Source organism: Ambystoma mexicanum, chromosome 2p (assembly GCF_040938575.1).
Source record: "Ambystoma mexicanum isolate Mex_15411 chromosome 2p, UKY_AmexF1_1, whole genome shotgun sequence".
In the NCBI taxonomy this organism is placed as follows: Eukaryota; Metazoa; Chordata; class Amphibia; order Caudata; family Ambystomatidae; genus Ambystoma; species Ambystoma mexicanum.
This window is the reverse complement of record NC_090923.1, coordinates 1,229,020,891-1,229,044,418: the sequence shown is the minus strand read 5'-3', so window position 1 is coordinate 1,229,044,418 and position 23,528 is coordinate 1,229,020,891. Positions and strand designations below refer to the sequence as shown.

The window sequence follows — 23,528 nt, the reverse complement described above, 5'->3', positions numbered from 1 at the left end:
GAGACAAACAACTTCTGATGTGCAGACTAACAAGTGGCATTCATTATACATGATGAGGTGCCATGCGTGAGCTCTTTTGTGTAGTGTGCACATTTGAACTGAATAGCTTCTGGGCACTCCTCATTTTGACAGATAACAAACAGTGAAATAAAGTTATTTGCTAAGGATCACACACTTTAGCTAATTATGAAGCCGGGATTTGAGACCAGTCTGCAACATAAGGCACCAGATATCTTCCCAACTTTAGTTGGTAGAAATAGTTGTTTGGTTTTAAAAAATACTTTTTTGTAGAAATGATTTGAAACTTACAACAAATCATCACCCAAGCTGAAAATTATATAAATCCAGATAGAAATATAAGAACAAATACTATGGTTATAGCTTTTATTTTACCTTTCTTGAATGGAACACTACAAGAACTAGAATGCAAAGTAATGTGAAGCTAAAAAACAGCCTCTGGGTTTGGGAAATGTACATTCAAGACTTAGACACACATCAAAAGGTATTGCATGATATGGTCACTTTCTTGTAGTCATCGCTTGACAGATTCATCTGTTTGTGATCACATATCATGTGAAGGAAAAGTGAAGTGAACACTTGTCCGAAACAATGGTTCATCAGTGAAATCACTAATAAGGAGCTTCTCATTTAAATGCTCTGCTGATAACCTAGAGTGTTAACTATTTGTGAGGCCTGAGTGGAAGCTCTCTTGAATTTGCAAGGGTAACTGTGTCCGATCACACGCCCAACAAAAGTCATCCTCTCGTAGCACCAGTGGCGAAGTAAGCCTGTGAAGCCGCTAGAGCCTCTCCTGCCATAGAGGGGGCACATATCTTGCACTTGCCCTTATTGAAAGTAAGGCTATACAAATGTGCTAATCATATACATTTGATTGCTAATCAAAATACATTTATTTAGCAGTCTCAACTAATCCATTTTGCATGACTAACATCCCTCTACATCCCTGGTATGGCATCGGCAGCCTGGGTCTGTGGGCTGAATGCCTATTTATAATATTTCACACCTGGAATTCACCTTTTGCCAAAAAGCTCCCACTATCAGATGGATCATACCAGCTTCTGGCTTCTAGATAGGAAGTACCTCCCATTCTCCTTAGGATAATGGGCACAATATTGGCTGCTAACACCCCTAGGCTTTCTTCTTTTTTATCAGTAGAAACCCCAAGCCGACTGATCAGTAACAGCTCCAAGAGGATGTATTTATCTAACATGCCCCGGGTGTCTCTGCTCAAGGTCTCAGTGTCACAAGGTGCTTCTTCTTAGCTCCCAAGAGAGTTGCTCTATATTTTGCTAAATAGAAAATGCAGTGGATCTGGTTCCACTGCCTACTCATTATAACTATATTCAAGTTGAGGCTTTCACACAAACCTTTGCGCCACTGTTTATACAAAAAAGACTCAGTTACAGTTTGTTGGCTTGCAGTTTTTTTGTAGTTTTTATTTCGTGATTTTGTGAAGTTTTGGCCCTCTATGATGACACATGTTTCGGCATCTTTTGTCCCTTTTTCGAATCAGGGCAGTAACCTTGTTTGTCTCAAATTTCTTTCCTGTCTTGTTGTCGGTTGTCCCAGGTTTAATCCCACCTGCAAATTCTCAGTCGGGGTCTCTCGCGCCGGCTCTCCGTTGGTATCGGCAATAGCCAACAAACTATAACTGAGTCTTTTTTGTATAAACAGTGGCGCAGAGGTTTGTGTGAAAGCCTCAACTTGAACATACCACACGGAGTAGGGGAATTTCTCCGTTTTTCACGCCCATGCAACACCTAAAGAAAAAACCTATGAGATGAAACAGGGCGCAGAGGATAATAAGCTGATATCTCAAAACTCCTCTTACTTCAGCACATTATAACTATATGTTTGCATTGGGATGAATGCACTGGACTGCTCAATCCAACTGTACTACATATGACAGCATGCATGCATATATGATATGATATGACCATGTTTCTTAGCGCCTTGCAATGCTGAATAGTTACATAAATGAATGAATGAATAAAAGCTAACTCAAAAACACACTTCTCTTTATGTCTGAGCCATTGCTTCTAAACCTCCATTGCTATAAAGTTGCTTTTCACTGCAAGGCTGATATAGGCCTTGAGGAACATTTTTTAGCACACAATGCTTTGAGTATACTGCTGCAGTGCTAGGCACTACGGTTGCTGGTTTTAGTATTGATGTTTGTACTCGCCTTAAGCATGTACCACAATACTATCTTTGCTGCCTATACTTAAACATAATTATAATATATCCTCACGGGATATAATACAGGAATCCATTTGTTTATCTCATTCAAGGTACTATATTCTACCTGGCCTTTTAAAGCCAATGCTAAAGCAGTTCTTCTATTATGGGTGACATTCTGAAATGGGATGGTGTCTTACCTGTTGCTCTTAACTCTGTACAGGGCAGAATTGGTAAGGCCCCATGCAGAGGCGTTGCTGGGACCTGGGGGGATTGGCTGAGGGGGCTATAGCCCTGGGTCTTTTGGTTGTAGCCCCGGATAGAAGCTCAGGAGCCACAACCAAAAGACTAGCTAGTCCGAGTCCCAACATTAGTGTAGCCCCGGATCTTTTACAGACCCAGCAACACCCCTGGCCTATTGACAGAGTGTTAGAGTTTACTCACAGAGGGCGAAGGTGAGCACAGGAACTCAGGGCCAATCTGGAAGGCCACAGACAGCCAACCAGAGTGGCTATTATCCTAATTATTCCATTGCCCACAGTATAAAAAGGAGAAGTGCAAGGGTCATCCCGGGTAAAGAGAGATGGCAAGGAAGGGCTGCTAGAAATGAGAGACAATGAGTAGGGGGGACATTGTGAGGGAGAGGTTGCTGATTCAGGAGGGAGAGACGATTGAGAAGGAAAGAGAGTGAAAAGGTAGCAAGAGGGAAGGCTTGACAGAGTGGTCGCCAATTTAGAGGGAAGAGGAGGTTGGAGGAGAAAGGTGGAGAAAGGAAAGCAAGCAACATCGGAGGACGAGCGGGTTGGAGATTTAGAAGAGACAGGGGAAGTGGGAAGGATAAAGAAAATACATTTTAAAGGAGGTCGGAGAGGAACACTTGGGCACAGAGGTCCCGGATGAAGGAGGAATGCAAATAGGAGAAAGGCGAGATGGCATGGAGAAGGGCCAGTGCCACTAGAGCCAAAGGCAAAGAGCAGGTGGCAAACATGCTTGACAGTGAGGGCTGGAGAGAATACCTGGTAGTGGCCAAAATGAGCCCTGCTGGAAGCAAAGGGGGATGCTAGAGGGTGCGATGCAAAGCCAGCAAGGCACCAGGGCAGAGGAAGCGCACAGCCTTTTGGAATTTGAGCTGGCAAGTGGAATGGCCCAAACATACCTACCCTAAGAAAGCAGAGTGAAGCAAGCTGGCAGCCTAACAAGAACAGGTCTGGTGGAACCCGCAAGACCACCAAGGACAATACAAACAACTTGCTCAGCCGAAGAGAGAACATTGAACTAACAACAAAGCGTGAAGCCTAGGCTGTAGTCTGGAACCAGCAGCTGCTGACCCAGAGGTTCCCAAAGGTGTCCACAACCAGGTGTTGGTCCTTAAGGTCTATCCCAGGAATAGTGCAGCAGCAACCACCAGACTAGGAGGGCAGCAGCAACCAACCCAGGAGGTCTGTCACAACAAGCCCAAGGGGGTTGCAGCAACTGCCCCAGAGGGGCTGCAGCATCAGGCCCAGAGGGCAGCAACAACCAGCCCAGGAGGTCTGCCAGAATACACCCAAAGGAGTTGCAGCAACTGCCCCAGAGGGGCTGCAGCATCAGGCCCAGAGGGCAGCAACAACCAGCCCAGGAGGTCTGCCACAACAAGCCCAAACGGGTTGCAGCAACTACCCCAGAGGGGCTGCAGTATAAGGCCCAGAGGGCAGTAACAACCAGCCCAGAATTGAGAATTCAGCCCAAGAGGGCACAAGCTAAAGAGTGACAGGCATCAGACACCTATCACTATCACCAATGCGCTTCAAAGAACTCTGGGGAGTCGGCGAGCCAGCCCAGAAACGTTGACCGTATTATGCCCTTGCACTTTGTTTTAAATATTTGACGCACCTTCACTTGAACTTTTCCACAGGATGGTGAGCCTATCGAAGACTAACCATGAGTCGGGTGAAGACCGCCTCCCCCGTTCATTACCGCACTGGGATTCGTGAGACTTGTCCAGCATTATTCTTTCTCCAGCCCTTCTTGTGTTCTGAGAGAACAAAGCTTCATTGTTTGAGTCCTACCTAACCTGTGCCTCACGTTTTCTGCACGGTGTCAGACACCCAGCCCTTCTTGTGTTCTGAGAGAACAAAGCTTTATTGTTTGAGTTCTGACCTGTGCCTCACGTTTTCCGTTTTTTTGCACTGTATCAGACACCCAGCCCTTCTTGTGTTCTGTGAGACCAACCCTTCATTGTTTGAGTCCTACCTAACCTGTGCCTCACGTTTTCTGCTTTTCTGCACTGGGTCAGACGCCACACTCAGAGTGAGGGCGCTAATGGGCGCATTCAGGCGATACATATCATCACGTTTCAGTGTTGCACATATATGCAATAAAAACACATACAAAGACCTATTCAGAAGTCCTTAGTGGATATGTTGGACTATTACAGCGGCGCCATGATAGGCCAACTGAGTCACCATGAAGATCGCACCTGCATTATATGATGCTTCCTGGATCGCATAGTGCCTTGAGGTCTGTCGCTACTGAGGCATGCGTTCTGGGGAAGATGGCTATGTCTGGGGAAGGCAACACCCTGGCCTGCTCATTTTTCAGCCTGATGAAAGTTATGCCTCCCACGTGGGAAGTGTTCTGCAAACGCCTGCATGCATAAACCAATCTGCGCCTTGCATGGGTCTCGCCAGCTTTGGTTAGCAATGCTTTTGTTTACAACAGAACATAAGAGCAGTAGGATTTCAACCTTGAGACTCTGCCGAATGTCCCCAACATGGCAGATTACTTATCCCCCCTCTGCTACGACTGACAGTTTCCTTTCCACCATTTTGCTCAGAAGTCACGCCCTACTTTACTTTGCTCCTGCAAGAATCGGACAATATCTGCCTCCCCTTTGCCCAGACTAGTAAGTAATAACCTGGCATTGTGTCGGCAAGTGAATGCAGATTGTTTTGCCAGGTGCAGTACATGCTATGTTCTGTCCCTCTAGACCTTACAGAAGTCTGCATCCTTAGGCTCTCAAGATGCTTTGAACTACACTATCTCGAATTCCTCAAAATTGACTATGCAGGGTAGGGTTATGTAGTGTTATTAGATTGTCTATGAAAAAATCGAATGGGGAAATTACCGTTTTTGGGGCGCGGGGGGTTTAAATGAGAGGTGAGACCCCCGCACTCGCCCCTTCCCTATTACCCTTAACTCACCCCACACCTATATTTTAGTTAAATGTCCCAAAATTACGAACAAAATGGGTAAAAACATGCAGTTATTTCTCCATTCGATTTTTTCATTTCGATCATTTCGACAGATACTGTGTTATTATGCTTCTCAATGAAAGGGTTAATCCATCAATAGAGGAAATACATTTGAGGAAAGAAATAAAGTGCAGGGTCATAGACTTCGTGGAAAAAATAAATACATGCAAATTGAGTCCAGGAGAGATCAGGATTAGATCAATACCATATCGAACATTTGAGCTAAGATGTGTTGATAGCGTCATTACTATGTGATTATTAACACTTTTCGAGAGAAAAGAAATGGTATGATGTCGTCGTGTCCCCATTCCATGATAAAGTCACTCTGAGCTTAGGCTGTGCCATTGGGTGGGGGACACTGCTGACATTATTAGTGTGAGCTCTGACTGTATCAGAGAGTGGGGACAGTATTGACGTTGTCAGTCTGAGTGTAGGCTGTACAGTAGGGTGGGGACACTACTGATGTTATTAGTCATAGCATACTGTATCATGGACTGGGGACACCAATCACATTATCCGACTGAGTAGAGGCCGTTTCTGAAATCAGTCTTTGTTTATACACTATTATGGGATGGGAACACTACTGACATTATCAATCAGAGTTTAGACCATATCAAGGGTTGGGTACACCGGCAATGTTCGTTGGGTTTTAAACAATATTATGGTGCGGGGACACTGATGGTGTTACCAAACTAAGTTTAGAACATTTCATCGGATGGTGACACTACTGACATTATGGGCCCGATTCATGGAATTTATTGTTTGGTAAATATGGTCTTTGCGTCCCAACTGCGCGCGAAACCCTGTTTGTCGATTCATGGAATCATCTACTCTGCACTTTTCCGTACTTTGCGTGGACTTCGTTCAGGCTCGGCGCGGCTCTGCGATCGGCCGAGTGCCTTGCGCGAGACTCCACGCTGGGGGTAGGCATGGCCTGTACAGGGACCGGAGTAGGGGGCGGAACACGCCAAATGAGGAAGAATAGAGAAAAAGTTGGCGTTACGAGGAATGGGCCGCAGGCAGTCCAGAGCACGCCCACAAATGCGCACGACAAATCGTATTCATGGATGTGACCGCGCAACATCTCGCCTGCAAAATGCCCATGCAAGGCCCTTGATCTTTCCGCCACCAAAAGGCAAGCATACAGACACTTGTGCATAGGATTCCGAGCATGGAGGTGAGTTTGCATATCGGATTTAGGGGTGCGTGCACGCAGACGGGTTTCCAATCAGACTTAGGGGTGCGCATATGCAGGGTAGCGGGGTGCAGGGACAGTTTATGGGTGTTCGCAGGCAGTTTGACCGAAATATGACATGAGTTAAAGGAAAGGGTACGCATGTTCTCGGGGTGTCAGTTGCAGTTACGGGGAACCCCGTGCAGTGTCGCGGAGGTGCTGGCTTGTTGTGGATGGCCCCATGCAGTTTTCCCTAGGTGCGTGTGTTAGCACACGGGAAGGCTGCAAAGGTAGGTGAATGTGGCTGTTTTGGCTTTGTGTGGGGGCGTGTTGGGGGAGTTCCGGCCGCGACTTGCAGATAGCCCTATTCTGCGGGAACAATTCCATGAAGATGTGGAGCACGCAGATTTCCTTCTGCGCACAGGCTCACGCATAGTCGTTCTCGGCATGCAGGCTTTCCGGGATCTCTGTACACTCTTCCAAAAATCAGGGCCTATGTGTCTGAGTTTGTCATATCATGGGCTGGATACAGTACTGACGTTGTCAACCTGATTAGATGGCGAACAGTGTGGAGAAGAAACTAAAGACGTTATCAGGTGACACTGCATCACTAAGCAGGGAAACTACTGACATTACCAGCCAGAGTCCCGACTGTATAATGGTTTGGGAACATTACTGATGTTATCAGTGTGAGTTTACACCTTTTCATGAGATGGGGACACTATAGTTATTACTAGTTTGAGTTTAGATCCTATCAATGGAAGGGGACTTTACTGACGTTATGAGTGTGAGTTGAAACCATATCGTAGGAAGGTGACTTTGCTGCTGTCCTCTGTCTGAGGGCCTCATTCAGAGGTCCGTGTAAAAACAGAAATGTGTTGTTCCAAGCCGGAACAACACATTTCTTAACTGCACCATATTGTGACAGGTAAAGAATGTGGTGCAACGACATGAAAGCCTCGAGCTTCATTTATGGATTGGCAACAGCCCTGGCAACCATGAGGCAAGCAGAGCAGCCATATGGAGGGGATTCTCCACCCAGCAGCACTGGTGCAGCACGTCAATAAAAGGAGTTAAAATACAACACCTCTGAGGTGCCCTTAAACTCCCCTTTATAAACATAGCATTTCTTAGACTGCAGCACCACTTTAATGAACGTTTAAGAAAACTTTCCTAAATAAGAAAAGTGGCAGTCTTTAAAGAAATGCTTGCAATTCCACTGGAGCACATGTTTCCCCCACAAGAGGAGACTTTGGCGGCTTTTGCTGCTGGAAAGCACGAGATCTCCCCTCCAGTACTTTCACCCACTTCAGAATGGTGGTGCTGGAAACTGGAGGTGAGAATGCCGTATTTCCATGCACTTTTTATCACAAGCTCAGAATCAGGCCCTGGGTTTCACACCATAGCGTGGGAGGTTGACGCTACAGCTATTATCAGTCTGAGAATAAGACCGCATCATGGAAACGATCTGTATTGACTTCATTGGCCCATGGGTGGTATTAAGGCATGCGGACACCGCTGATGTTATCAGCCTGAATGTTGTAATAACTTGTGGTTGAGATACTACTGACACTGTCGGGTTGTGGTTAGATGAAGGGTGCCAAATACTGAGCAGTGAGCACTTGTGTAAAGGCCAATAATGCATGGGATGTCCTAGTGTCCATAAGCTAGCACATTGGCGCAACTTGAGCGTTTTCTCTCATCCGTTAGCCTGTGCTCACTTCATCTCACAGACATTACAATAAGGGACAGAAACTAAGAGTGTATGATAACAATACATATTATATAACTTGGAGTACACATACTCTTTGTGAGGGTAACTCTTCATGCACTGGCAGCATCGGACACCCTTTCTCCCCCTTACGTTCCTGGCATGGACTCTCTACATTGCAAGTAAATAAGCCTATATGATATAATATGATATGATCGTTTATTTATCTAGTGCCTATACGCAATGTGTTTCAAAGCGCTTCAAGGCAAGGGAGGGAACATGGGAAAATACAATGACAATCTTACATGCCATGAACAATAAGAATGTGAAATTAATTATCGTACTCGGCCTTGTGACATTTCTGGTACAGCCACAGATTGATAAGAGGTAGGGGAGAGGGGAGCAGAAAGGAATGAGAGGAACAAACAAGTGACTATCGCACTAGGCCTGATGACATTTCTGGTAGAGCCAGCGAATGACAAGAGGTAGGGGATGAGGAGAGAAACATAGCAAGTGACTATCGTACTAGGCATGACGACATTTCTGGTAGAGCCAGAGAAAGACAAGAGGTAGGGCAAGAGGAGAGGAACATAGCAAGCGACTATCGTACTAGGCCTGATGACATTTCTGGTAGAGCCAGAGAAAGACAAGAGGTAGGGGATGAGGAGAGGAACATAGCAAGCGACTATCGTACTAGGCCTGACGACATTTCTGGTAGAACCAGAGAATGACAAGAGGTAGGGGAAGAGGAGAGGAACATAGCAAGTGACTATCGTACTAGGCATGACGACATTTGTGGTAGAACCGGAGAATGACAAGAGGTAGGGCAAGAGGAGAGGAACATAGCAAGCGACTATCGTACTAGGCCTGACGACATTTCTGGTAGAGCCGGAGAATGACAAGAGGTCGGGGAAGAGGAGAGGAACATAGCAAGCGACTATCGTACTAGGCATGACGACATTTGTGGTAGAACCGGAGAATGACAAGAGGTAGGGCAAGAGGAGAGGAACATAGCAAGCGACTATCGTACTAGGCCTGATGACATTTCTGGTAGAGCCAGAGAATGACAAGAGGTAGGGGATGAGGAGAGGAACATAGCAAGCGACTATCGTACTAGGCATGACAACATTTCTGGTAGAACCAGAGAATGACAAGAGGTAGGGGAAGAGGAGAGGAACATAGCAAGTGACTATCGTACTAGGCATGACGACATTTGTGGTAGAACCGGAGAATGACAAGAGGTAGGGCAAGAGGAGAGGAACATAGCAAGCGACTATCGTACTAGGCCTGACGACATTTCTGGTAGAGCCGGAGAATGACAAGAGGTCAGGGAAGAGGAGAGGAACATAGCAAGCGACTATCGTACTAGGCATGACGACATTTGTGGTAGAACCGGAGAATGACAAGAGGTAGGGCAAGAGGAGAGGAACATAGCAAGCGACTATCGTACTAGGCATGACAACATTTCTGGTAGAGCCGGAGAAGGTAGGGCAAGAGGAGAGGAACATAGCAAGTGACTATCGTACTAGGCATGACAACATTTCTGGTAGAGCCAGAGAATGATAGGAGATAGGGGAAGAGGAGAGGAACAAACAAGCGACTATTGTACTTAGCCTGACAACATTTCTTGTAGAGCCGGAAAAATGACAAGAGGTAGGGGAAGAGGAGAGGAACATGGCAAGCGACTATCATACTAGGCCTGACGACATTTCTGGTAGAGCCGGAGAATGACAAGAGGTAGGGGAAGAGGAGAGGAACATAGCAAGCGACTATCGTACTAGGCATGACGACATTTGTGGTAGAACCGGAGAATGACAAGAGGTAGGGCAAGAGGAGAGGAACATAGCAAGCGACTATCATACTAGGCATGACAACATTTCTGGTAGAGCCAGAGAATGACAAGAGGTAGGGGAAGAGGAGAGGAACATAGCAAGTGACTATCGTACTAGGCATGACGACATTTGTGGTAGAACCGGAGAATGACAAGAGGTAGTGCAAGAGGAGAGGAACATAGCAAGCGACTATCGTACTAGGCCTGACGACATTTCTGGTAGAGCCGGAGAATGACAAGAGGTCGGGGAAGAGGAGAGGAACATAGCAAGCGACTATCGTACTAGGCATGACGACATTTGTGGTAGAACCGGAGAATGACAAGAGGTAGGGCAAGAGGAGAGGAACATAGCAAGCGACTATCGTACTAGGCATGACAACATTTCTGGTAGAGCCGGAGAAGGTAGGGCAAGAGGAGAGGAACATAGCAAGTGACTATTGTACTAGGCATGACAACATTTCTGGTAGAGCCAGAGAATGACAAGAGGTAGGGGAAGAGGAGAGGAACAAACAAGCGACTATTGTACTTAGCCTGACAACATTTTTTGTAGAGCCGGAAAAATTACAAGAAGTAGGGGAAGAGGAGAGGAACATGGCAAGCGACTATCGTACTAGGCCTGGCGACATTTCTGGTAGAGCCCGAGAATGACAAGAGGTAGGGCAAGAGGAGAGGAACATAGCAAGCGACTATCGTACTAGGCCTGGCAACATTTCTGGTAGAGCCGGAGAATGACAAGAGGTAGGGGAAGAGGAGAGGAACATAGCAAGCGACTATCGTACTAGGCCTGACAACATTTCTGGTAGAGCCGGAGATTGACAAGAGGTAGGGGAGAGGGGAGCAGAAAGGAATGAGAGGAACAAACAAGTGACTATCGTACTAAGCCTGACAACATTTCTGGTAGAGCCGGAGAATGACAAGAGGTAGGGGAAGAGGAGAGGAACATAGCAAGCGACTATCGTACTAGGCCTGACGACATTTCTGGTAGAGCCGGAGAATGACAAGAGGTAGGGAAAGAGGAGAGGAACATAGCAAGCGACTTTCGTACTAGGCCTGATGACATTTCTGGTAGAGCCAGAGATTGACAAGAGGTAGGGGAGAGGGGAGCAGAAAGGAATGAGAGGAACAAACAAGTGACTATCGTACTAAGCCTGACAACATTTCTGGTAGAGCCGGAGAATGACAAGAGGTAGGGGAAGAGAAGAGGAACATAGCAAGCGACTATCGTACTAGGCCTGGCGACATTTCTGGTAGAGCCGGAGAATGACAAGAGGTAGGGCAAGAGGAGAGGAACATAGCAAGTGACTATCGTACTAGGCCTGATGACATTGCTGGTAGAGCCGGAGAATGACAAGAGGTCGGGGAAGAGGAGAGGAACATAGCAAGCGACTATCATACTAGGCATGACGACATTTGTGGTAGAACCGGAGAATGACAAGAGGTAGGGCAAGAGGAGAGGAACATAGCAAGCGACTATTGTACTAGGCATGACAACATTTCTGGTAGAGCCGGAGAAGGTAGGGCAAGAGGAGAGGAACATAGCAAGTGACTATCGTACTAGGCATGACAACATTTCTGGTAGAGCCAGAGAATGACAAGAGGTAGGGGAAGAGGAGAGGAACAAACAAGCGACTATTTTACTTAGCCTGACAACATTTCTTGTAGAGCCGGAAAAATGACAAGAGGTAGGGGAAGAGGAGAGAAACATGGCAAGCGACTATCATACTAGGCCTGACGACATTTCTGGTAGAGCCGGAGAATGACAAGAGGTAGGGGAAGAGGAGAAGAACATAGCAAGCGACTATCGTACTAGGCCTGGCGACATTTCTGGTAGAGCCGGAGAATGACAAGAGGTAGGGGAAGAGGAGAGGAACATAGCAAGCGACTATCGTACTAGGCCTGACAACATTTCTGGTAGAGCCGGAGATTGACAAGAGGTAGGGGAGAGGGGAGCAGAAAGGAATGAGAGGAACAAACAAGTGACTATCGTACTAAGCCTGACAACATTTCTGGTAGAGCCGGAGAATGACAAGAGGTAGGGGAAGAGGAGAGGAACATAGCAAGCGACTATCGTACTAGGCCTGACGACATTTCTGGTAGAGCCGGAGAATGACAAGAGGTAGGGAAAGAGGAGAGGAACATAGCAAGCGACTTTTGTACTAGGCCTGATGACATTTCTGGTAGAGCCAGAGATTGACAAGAGGTAGGGGAGAGGGGAGCAGAAAGGAATGAGAGGAACAAACAAGTGACTATTGTACTAAGCCTGACAACATTTCTGGTAGAGCCGGAGAATGACAAGAGGTAGGGGAAGAGAAGAGGAACATAGCAAGCGACTATCGTACTAGGCCTGACGACATTTCTGGTAGAGCCGGAGAATGACAAGAGGTAGGGCAAGAGGAGAGGAACATAGCAAGCGACTTTTGTACTAGGCCTGATGACATTTCTGGTAGAGCCAGAGATTGACAAGAGGTAGGGGAGAGGGGAGCAGAAAGGAGGGAGAGGAACAAACAAGCGACTATCGTACTAGGCCTGACAACATTTCAGATAGTGTGGGACTGGTAATATCCATGCCTCACTCAATGGCTCTATGTGCTGCTGAATCCTAGGGTCCGCACTCTATGTGTAAATGGGGCTCTTCATTGATAGCACCTCCTGGAGCACCTGGACACCACTTTCAAGGGCAATGTTAGGATAAAGCTTATTACGTCTCAAGATAGGACCCTCCTGAACAGCTGGGCTGCTTTCCCAGAAGCATATCTAAAGGTAACATTAAAACGGGGCTTCTTTTGCAGTCGGTCAGTTTCTCCCAAGAAAGTGACATGTACTATATTCCAGTACATTTTCTTAAAGAGGACTTGTCTCCAAAAGGCCACCGTACAGGGCAGTATGGTGATTGATACATATTTTGTGTTGTCACCTCTGCCCAATCTTTACATCTCAAGGGAGTGGGTGGAACGTGCTGCACTGCAGAGAAAGCAAATGTACCTCTTAATAGCAATCCAACGTCCTAAAAGACACATTTTCCCTTTAGGGAATAACTTGTATCTATGTCTCACAAATTTGTGGTAGCCTGCGGCATATTGTTGTATTTTTAATAAATTAAGTACAGTATACAGTGTTAAATAGCAACGTTCTGCAACATTTGGCTCTTCACATGTTTTGGACTACACCCCCATAATCCCCAATCAACCTAGTCAATGGCAAGGGATCCTGGGAATTGTAGTCCCAAACATCTAGACCGCCAAATTTTGCGCCCCCTGTGATACAGTAACAATTTCGTCACATGTATAGGCATTTTGACTTTGGCAAGTGGAGTCTACTAGAATTAGTGGAGTAATGGGAACAGTTTTATTCATGGTGTTGAGGGACACATCTGTCGGCCTTTGTTGTCGTCCTCTAGAAACAGCCTGAGAGCACTCAGCTATTTTTACAATCGCTTTATATCGAACAGTGTAAGCAAATGCTGCTGAGATCATGAATGCTCAACTTATGTACGTAAGAATAAATAATTAAACAATATCTGAGCCTACAAATCCATTCATACCTATATAATCCCTATTTACCCTGATGCTGACACGGCTGTTCTGCTTTTAAAGCGCATGCTCCACTGTGCAGCGGAGGCCTCCATGCAAAAGGACACGGCATCAAAGATGAGTCTGTGGTATGTGGCCGGAAGACATGTCGGAGTTTAGATAAATAGGATGCGGTGGGGGCGTTAACCCAGTTATCAGTGTGACTCTACAACGGGGTGAGGAGACCACTGCCCCTATGACTCTGAGTTCAGACTGGTGAGCTTGGACTTTATCCTGCGAGGGGGTTACTACCTTCAAGTAGAGGTTCGAAGGTTCGACTCTGTCTGTTGTGGGGCAGTGTCCACAATGATTCGATGTTTTGACCCGCCCTGGTGGTGGGCACAGGGATGGCCTCATCTCTATGAGTCTATGCCCTACTATGAGAAAGGGAATTGTATTTAGTGTCGGACCGTGAACATAATTGTGAGTTTACACCATGAGGCGGATGGCACTGGCATCAGAAGTGTGAGTTCCCAGGGGGCACCATGAGGTGAGGCCGCGCCACCATGTATTTGCTTGCCTGTTTTGACTCTCAAGCCTTTGTGCATGTTTGAAACAGTCCCCCCCCCCCCCCCCCCCGCATCAGCTGGTGAGGCTGAGCTATTACGTATACATACACGCTGTAACCCATACGTGTACCCTTGCACTTTGTGAACTATGCTATGCAACATGCACTTCCTGTAACTAGCGCCTAGATGCCGCAGGGTTTTGTGCGCTGAAATCAATGCAAAAAATAAAAATAAATAAATAGATTGTGTCACAGGATGGGACAGTATGGCCGCCGTGAATCTGGCCCTTTGCTCTCTGCAGCAGGACACAACCATTGGCACCCCTATTCTGGGGTCAGACCGTTTCATGCATTGGGGACCGTACAGACAACATGGGGTCCCTGGTTAGGTTTCATTATTGGGTGGGGGCAACCATCACCATGAACCATCGCACGCACCCGGTCTTGAAAGGGGGATCTACTTGCAACAGATGCCTGAGTCTACTACCCCCTTTGCGTGTGGTATGACCCTACTGACCTCCCCAGCCCTAGGTGAGACCCTGCCATGGTTGGGGCCAGTGTCCATTGAAGCCGCACGTGATTGTCCTGTGGATCATCGGTCATGAAGCTGCTCAGCAACATTGGCCGCGTCCTACCACCCCGCTGGGCTCCACAATACGAATGCCCTCATCCAGCAGAGTGGGCTGGTATACAGTCTTTTCACTGAAAAATGTTTCATTGAAAGATGTCTCATCGAAAATGTTTCATTGAAAACTTTTTTCATCGAAACATTTTTTCAATGGATTTTTTTCTTATCTAAAGTATATGTATGTATGTTTGGGTGGGGTAAAAGGTTACATTTGGAAAACGGCGGTTTGGGTGAGACCTCCAAAAAAAACGAAATAATAATATTTTGGAATGTTTGGGGTGTTTTAAAAGGCAGAAAACTGGGGTTTGGGGGAGGATCCCCCAATTAGAAAAAATAGGTAAATTCTGTGTAAAGATTTTCGATGAAAAGTGTCACTAATCTACATTAGGAGAAACAGTTTTCAATGAAACATTTTTCGATGAAACATCTTTCAACAAAATATTTTTCAATGAAAAGACATGTAACCATCTGCACTGACGTCAATGGTTTCAAGTATATCTTTCTTCTGCATTTTGTGTCTGCTTCGCATCCTGGGCTCTCGATTACTGACAGCCAAGAGACTATGTGCCTAGACTTCCCTGGGATGACGCGCTCTTCCATTCTCTCCCACTTTCTAGGCTGAATCTGCGGGAGCTGGGCCCCTGGGCATCCCACATGCGCTGGATCGTCTGGTTCATGGCGTCAGTCGGGGCCACTTATGTTTTTTTCTTCCACGAAAGGTGAGTTTTCGACACTTCTTGTTATGTTATGTTATGTTATGTTAACAGAGCTTATATAGCACACTTTCACCCGAAGGTATCTTGGCGCTGTGAAGACACAGAGCAAAACACTGTAGCCTAAAAGAGAAGAGTTTTCAGGGATCTCTTGTTGCGTGGTATGACCCCGCCGGTCCAGGGCATGCCAAAAACCTTGGCCATTAGACTGCAATTTAGACATGCCATTAAATGTGGGCGTTCACATAAAAGCAAGCCGAGCAATCTTATTGGCAGGACTACTTGATCCATCCATTTTCTTTAAGCACACATGTATTTGTATATAGTTTGCTTTCTTTATGAGTCAGGTTTTATGATTGTGATTTGCTGGATGGTGTGCGGTTATGCTTTCATGGCTATGCCGAATACAGCCATCTGAACTGCATAACCAGTCTGCATTCCTACCACAGGCACAACTCCTTTGTGGCATTTGGGCATCTCTCAGCCAATGCAGCAGGGGGCATGCCACAGTTAAGGTGGGATAGATTGGTTTCTGTCAAGGGGTGGAGAGGGGACATGAGTAGAGCAATGCGGGGGGGGGTATATGTTTAAACCTACACGCCCGACACTCGCATGCCAGGGATTTGCCTGCAGCTCCAAGGCATAGCCTGGGAAAGGCATGCACAGGCGTCGTCCCACAGCTTCTTTGACCCCCAAGGTTGTGTGTTGCGTCTTCTTTGTTGTCTGATCTTCTCTAAGGATCATTCTCTGCCCCCCGCCCCCCAACATTATAACTCTTCTTCATACCCATGCACCTTTGTGAACAGTGGGGGCTCCTAGCAGTGGTGCTAAGAGGTCCTCATTGATTTTATACCATTTGAAATTGTTCTACCGCGGGGGTCTGCAAGCTGCGGCTCTCCAGATCGCTTGGACCTCGAGGTGTCTGCAAGCTGCAGCTCTCCAGATCGCTTGGACCTCGAGGGGTCTGCAAGCTGCGGCTCTCCAGATCGCTTGGACCTCGAGGGGTCTGCAAGCTGTGGCTCTCCAGATCGCTTGGACCTCGAGGGGTCTGCAAGCTGCGGCTCTCCAGATCGTTTGGACCACGAGGAGTCTGCAAGCTGCAGCACTCCAGATCGCTTGGACCACGAGGAGTCTGCAAGCTGCGGCTCTCCAGATCACTTGGACCTCGAGGGGCTTGGACCTCGAGGGGTCTGCAAGCTGCGGCTCTCCAGATCGCTTGGACCTCGAGGGGTCTGCAAGCTGCGGTTCTCCAGATCGCTTGGACCACGAGGAGTCTGCAAGCTGCGGTTCTCCAGATCGCTTGGACCACGAGGAGTCTGCAAGCTGCGGCTCTCCAGATCGCTTGGATCTCGAGGGGTCTGCAAGCTGCGGCTCACCAGATCGCTTGCACCAAGAGGGGCTTGGACCTCGAGGGGTCTGCAAGCTGCTCTCCAGATCACTTGGACCTCGAGGGGTCTGCAAGCTGCAGCTCTCCAGATCACTTGCACCTCGAGGGGCTTGGACCTCGAGGGGTCTGCAAGCTGCTCTCCAGATCACTTGGACCTCGAGGGGTCTGCAAGCTGCGGCTCTCCAGATCACTTGGACCTCGAGGGGTCTGCAAGCTGCGGCTCTCCAGATCGCTTGGACCTCGAGGGGTCTGCAAGCTGCGGTTCTCCAGATCGCTTGGACCACGAGGAGTCTGCAAGCTGCGGCTCTCCAGGTCGCTTGGACCTCGAGGTGTCTGCAAGCTGCGGCTCTCCAGATCACTTGGACCTCGAGGGGCTTGGACCTCGAGGGGTCTGCAAGCTGCTCTCCAGATCACTTGGACCTCGAGGGGTCTGCAAGCTGCGGCTCTCCAGATCACTTGGACCTCGAGGGGTCTGCAAGCTGCGGCTCTCCAGATCGCTTGGACCTCGAGGGGTCTGCAAGCTGCGGTTCTCCAGATCGCTTGGACCACGAGGAGTCTGCAAGCTGCGGCTCTCCAGATCGCTTGGATCTCGAGGGGTCTGCAAGCTGCGGCTCACCAGATCGCTTGCACCAAGAGGGGTCTGCAAGCTGCAGCTCTCCAGATCACTTGCACCACGAGGGACCTCGAGGGGTCTGCAAGCTGCGGATCTCCAAATAGCTTGGACCTCGAGGGGTCTGCAAGCTGCGGCTCTCCAGATCGGTTGAACCACGAGGGGTCTGCAAGTTGCAGTTCTCCAGAACGCTTGGACTACGAGAGGTCTGCAAGCTGCAGCTCTCCAGATCGCTTGGACCACGAGGGGTCTGCAAGCTGCGGTTCTCCAGATCGATTGGGCCACGAGGGGTCTGCAAGCTGTGGTTCTCCAGATCGCTTGGACCATGAGGGGTCTGCAAGCTGCGGCTCTCCAGATCGCTTGGACCACGAGGGGTCTGCAAGCTGCAGTACTCCAGATCGCTTGGACCACGAGGAGTCTGCAAGCTGTGACTCCCCAGATCACTTGGACCACGAGGGGTCTGCAAGCTGCAGTACTCCAGATCACTTGGACCACGAGGGGTCTGCAAGCTGTGACTCTCCAGATCGCTTGCACCACGAGGGGTCTGCAAGCTGCAGCACTCCAGATAGCTTGGACCACGAGGAGTCTGCAAGCTGCGGCTCTCCAGATCACTTGGACCACGAGGGGTCTGCAAGCTGTGACTCTCCAGATCACTTGGACCACGAGGGGTTTGCAAGCTGTGACTCTCCAGATCGCTTGGACCACGGTTCCCGTTTCCTCCTCTTCACCATTGACTCTGCTGGCTAGGGCTGATCGGAGTGGTAGTTCAAAACATCTGGAGATGCAAAGGTTGCAGACCTCGGTGGTTCTGGCGTCTGGATCCATGACAATTATGGCATTGTTGCAGCTGCTGGAGTTATGTTAGTTTAATATTTTTGGACTCCAAATCCCACAAGCCCTAGTCAGCAAAGGCCATAGTTTGGGATCGTAGGATAGTAGTCCAACACATCTAGCGAGCCTCAAGGTGTGGATCTCTGTATTATATCATAGTATGTTATGTTATGTTATGTACCGTATTTACAAAGCATGACCGAATCGCTGGCATGTGCACTGAGGCGCTTACTGAAGATCTGAACAGAAGCAAAACTCAAGCATGATTTCTGAATCTATGGGAAGTTAGACTTTCGGAGACTAACCAGCACCAAAATGATGATCTTGGTTAAGCCAGGATGCAGGTAGGGCATTCCAGAGTCTCCCTGCCTCTATCCAGAAGGCACGACCACCACACCTTTTGAAGCGTATTTTAGGGAGCACAAGTTCCAGGGAGGTTGATAGTGTCTGTGTTTACTCTGTAAGAACTTGGGCCCGGTCTATAGTAACGCTTTATGGACCATGCAACGTGCCTTTAACTGGACCCTGCTCACCAACGGCAACCAGTGCAGTTAAGTATTTTGAGGATTTCTTAAAAGGATCCTGGCTGCGTTGTTCTGTGATCGCTGTAGTATTTCAGTTATTTCTACGGAAGTACCACATTTTCCCTTAGTAGAAGATTGGGGACACCTGGCAAGTCGGCACCTGTGGGACAGAAATGTCTAAGGGGCTGATAGCTTTAATAGTGCCCGCCACCTGCCCCTGAGCATCCAGAGTATGGCTCCTGTGGAGTGGGAAGGCAGTCTTTAAGGTTATACGCCTTCTAGGGTGCAGCTGCAATGCTGCCTTCCTGCTCTCCAGCTAAGGGCGTGCCCCCCAGCAGCCTTGGAGCTTTTCGTCCCATAGACATCTACATTGGCATCGTGTCTGTGCTTTAAAAGCCTGCTATCGCTGCCAACGATGCGAGCACTTCCGGGATAAGGATACCAGCCCCCTTGCACCTTGGAGGGGTGGAGGCAGGGATGGCAGATGTGAGTGAATTGTGCTGCCGACGCTGTGCGGTGTGATTGCCTTGCAAGCACGCGGGGCCCTATGCATGTGTATGGAATGTGTCCAACTGTGTTCGCTTTTCTCGGTGGGTTTAGCTCCATCAACACTGTTTCAATCGTGTGTTGGTTCTGTTGGATGTAATCTGAACATTGCTCTGTACTAGTGCACTCCCCTAGTGCAGGGGTGGCCAATCAGTAGCCCTCTACATGCGTTGGCCTAAAACTCCCATCAGCCCTAGCACGTACAGTCCAAAACATCCGGAGAGCTGCACGTTGCAACATGGTAAATTGCAGACCTGGAACATGCAATAGGATTGATTTGCGCCCAATGTAGGAAACTGAGGAAGTAGAGATTTTGAGGCGAGGCGGGAGAATGGTAACATACTGGGTAGAAGGTTTTAAACGATATCTTGTCAGTTCCTTTATCAGTTGCCTGCGTCGCCCCAGGTGGTTTGGACTGCAATTGCCATGTTCCTTCACCATTGGCATTAAGTATGCATAAGCCAGTTTAACCAGTATGCTGGCTAGGACTCATGGGGCTTGCAGTCCAAAATATTTGAGTGGCAAGCTTTGCAGACACTGGATCAACAGCAGAATAGCGCAAAGACATATCAACATGGCGACTACAGTCATGTTACAGCCAGGACTGTTGTGTGACTTCCTTTCAGCAGTTATTGTCAGCGTGATATCGCCCGCTAAACACTAGTGACGCCTTGTTTTTTTTTTTTAATATAATGGTAGTGGTATTCAATGAGATGTGCTGCTAAAGAAGATGCCATTTGATTGACACGCGCTCTCTCGCCCGCTCTCGCGCTCTGTCTCGCAACAGTGGCAATGGTCTGCACAATACTGGCATGTGTGTTTAAAACAGACTTTTGGAATGTGTGTGGGGGGTATTGATAGAAATTATAAAAAAATATGTCCATGCATTTCTTTGAAATTCGTGGGGGAAAAGTACTTTTCGAAAGTAACTAAAATATTCATATCATTGTGATGCCACACACATTTGTCTCAAACACTATGATTTGCTGCCATCTACAGGGTAAATTGGGCACTACAACCGCTGTTCCCTGTCGGGTCCTTGTCTCGGTTTGCAGAGGAGATAAAAGGGTATTTTTAGGGAACTGTGTTGAAGTATTAATTATAATATTGTTAACTCGCTTTTCGTTTCCCTGGTATTTACACTGTTAAAAGTGTATGTGGCAATTTACAGTCAATCGAGGGGGAAGGTACTGGGTCCGGATAAATTCCCCGTGGATCTTTTTTATGAATGAACAACAAAGGGAGCCGTGATTCCCCAGGAAACTATCGACCAATCTCACTTCATGACGCTATCAACCAATCTCACTCCTCAACGCTATCGACCAAGCCAAGCCTACCCTAACACTGCCACCAAGCTTCTCGGACATCCGGCCCATGAAGCGTGTGTCAGTTGAGGCTTTTGCCGCCACTTTCTCTCCCCCCCCCACCTTTGGCTGTCTCACATCCTGACATAGCCCTGTCTCTGCTTTACTCTTCAATTTCTGATACGCTTGATGCTCTTGCCCCTGTCATGAGGATCCGTTTGAAGTCCAAAGGCAAGTGCAATTCCTGGTATGACTCTGACCTAGCTACACTTAACTTAAGTGTAGGGCAGCTGAGAGGAAATGGAGGACTTCCTGTTCATCCTCTGACAAACTGGCCTGTCGCCTGCTACAAAGGCAATACCGACTCTCTGTCCTCACCAAGAAGAGAGTCCACATTCAAGCTCGTGTCTCTCGGCATCTAACAACTCGGCCGAACTCTTTAAAATCTGCAAGGAGCTGGCCAACCCTGCTGCAGTCTCTACCCCTCTTGTTGCCTCCCAGGCTCTTTGCAATGCCCTTGCCTCTCACTTCATTTAAGAAACCCAGGACATCCTGTCCACCCTCTCCACCCACACCCCTCCGCTACCCTCTCCATCTGTGATTGCTGACCCTCCTTTAGCCACCCTCCCACCATCCTTCTCGTCCTTTCCTCTTTTCACCCCTGACAAGGTCACTAGACAAGTCCGATCTATGAAAGCCTCATCAAAACCGGTTTATCCCTGTTCCTCTAAAACCATCAAGGACCACATTGACACCCTCGCTCCGACCCTTGCTGATTTTTGCAACCACTCCTTTGCCTCAGGATCCTTCCCTTCTGAAGCACTCCTTTGTGCATCCTCTTCTCAAGAAACCCTCAGCTGATCCTTCTTGTCCAGCTAACTATCGCCCAATTTCCATTACTCCCTTTCTTGGCAAACTCCTGGAAAAGTTGGCCATCTCTCAGCTTAACCTTCATTCCAATTCTGTTGGCTGTCTCCATGACCACCAGTCTGGCTTCAGAGCTGCCAGAAGCATGGAAACTGCTCTCCTGAACATCCGTGACGATCTGCTCTCCAACCTTGACTCTAACATTCCCTCTGTCCTCATCCTCCTCGATCTCTCTCTGCCTTTGACCCGGTCAACCATACATCCTGCTCAACCGTCTCCCTGAAAACCTGGGTATCTCTGATCGGGCTCTGGCCTGTCTGACCTCTTTCCTCTCAGATCGACCCTCCCAGGTCCAACTTGGGTCCTTCCTTTTATCTATCTTCCTCTCTACCTGTGGTGTTCCCCAGGGGTCTAACCTCTCGCCCTGGCTTTTCAACCAATACCTGGCAACTCTCGCCCACTGCATTGCCACTTTCTGCTCAAATTTCCAGTGCTGCGCTGATGACACTCAACTCATTTTCAGGCAACCCTCTGCCACCTCCTCTCCCTCTCTCATCTCTGATTGCCTAACTGCCATTCAAGATTGGTGTTGCGCCAATGATCTTTGTCTGAAAGCCAGCAAGACGGAGATCCTCCTCATCGGCACACCTTCACCATCCTTTCCCCTCACTCTCTGGCTGGCCTCCCTGGCCCTCCTCCTACCCCCACCTGCGAGGCTAAGAACCTCGGGGTCATCTTTGACTCCACCCTTTCCTTCTCCGCCCACATCTCTGAGGTCTCTAAAAAGACATATTTCCGACTGCACCTCCTCAGAGGTACTCTGCCTTTCCTCTCCTTCCCCCAGAAACGCATGGTATCCCAAGCTCTGGTTCTCTCTAGATTGGACTATTGTAACAGCCTCTTTCTAAATCTACCTGCCTCTAATCTCCGCCCTCTGCAACTAATCCAGAACAGGACTGCGAGACTTGTCCTTGGCCTCAAGCCCTGGGATCGTATCTCTCCAGCTCTGAAATCTCTCCACTGGCTCCCATTGGATGCAAGGATTAAATTCAAAACCCTCTGCATTGTCCACACGGCTTTCTGGGGCCTGGGTCCAAAATACCTTCAGCTATCGCTCCGCAAATACCTCCCCTCTCGAGCTCTTTGCTCCTCTACCTCCAACTCCCTCAGGGTCAGTCGTTTTTCAAAGAAATGAGCTGGGGGTAGATCTCTGTCTTCGGCTGGGGCCTCCCTCTGGAACAGCCTCCCTGCCACTCTAAAACTTGAGGAGAACCATCTTCCGGTTCCGGAAGCACCTCAAGACCTTCCTCTTTTCTTCTGACTTCGCTCCCCCTCTCCCCCGCTGATCTGTTCCCTCTTGGCACTGTGTACCTGGCCACCCACTTTCCTTCGGGCCCAGGTACCTGGTCACCCTGCCACCCTCCCGCACCGCCTCCAGGCCACCCCTTGCACTGGGGTCTGTATCTGTACCCATACAGTCCCACCTTTTTCTTCCTGCAATTATCAGATGGTCCAGAGAGTATGATGCCTTCTGTGTTGTTGTTTAGGCGGTCCCTGAATTCAATGAGGTCTTCTTCATTTCCATTCCAAATAAGTAAGATATCATCAATGAATCTAGTCCACATTACAATTTTGTCTTTTACATTCAAATCTGTATAGACATAATTTTCCTCAAATTTGTTCATGAATAAATTAGCTAAGGCTGGTGCATATTTAACGCCCATTGCTACTCCCTGTTTCTGCTTGAAATATTTTTATTGAATAGGAATATGTTGCTGTCCAAAGTTGTTGTAAGCATTTCTTTCAACATATTCACATAGTGGTAGTGTGAAGCAGTTTCCCCACGGAAGGTATAGTTTATAGTGTCAATTGCTGCCTCGTGCTTAATCGAGG

The 23,528-nt window shown here is 48.1% G+C and overlaps 1 protein-coding gene across 2 annotated transcripts in view; it reads left to right on the top strand.

Annotated features, from left to right (window-relative positions):
* Window positions 1-23,528, top strand: part of MMD2 (monocyte to macrophage differentiation associated 2) — a 452,296-nt gene that overhangs the window by 379,613 nt on the left and 49,155 nt on the right. For both annotated transcript variants that reach the window (XM_069645518.1, XM_069645517.1), the window contains one exon: window positions 15,471-15,572. In XM_069645518.1, the coding sequence (XP_069501619.1) occupies window positions 15,471-15,572 (102 nt within the window). The remainder of the gene's footprint in view (window positions 1-15,470; window positions 15,573-23,528) is intronic.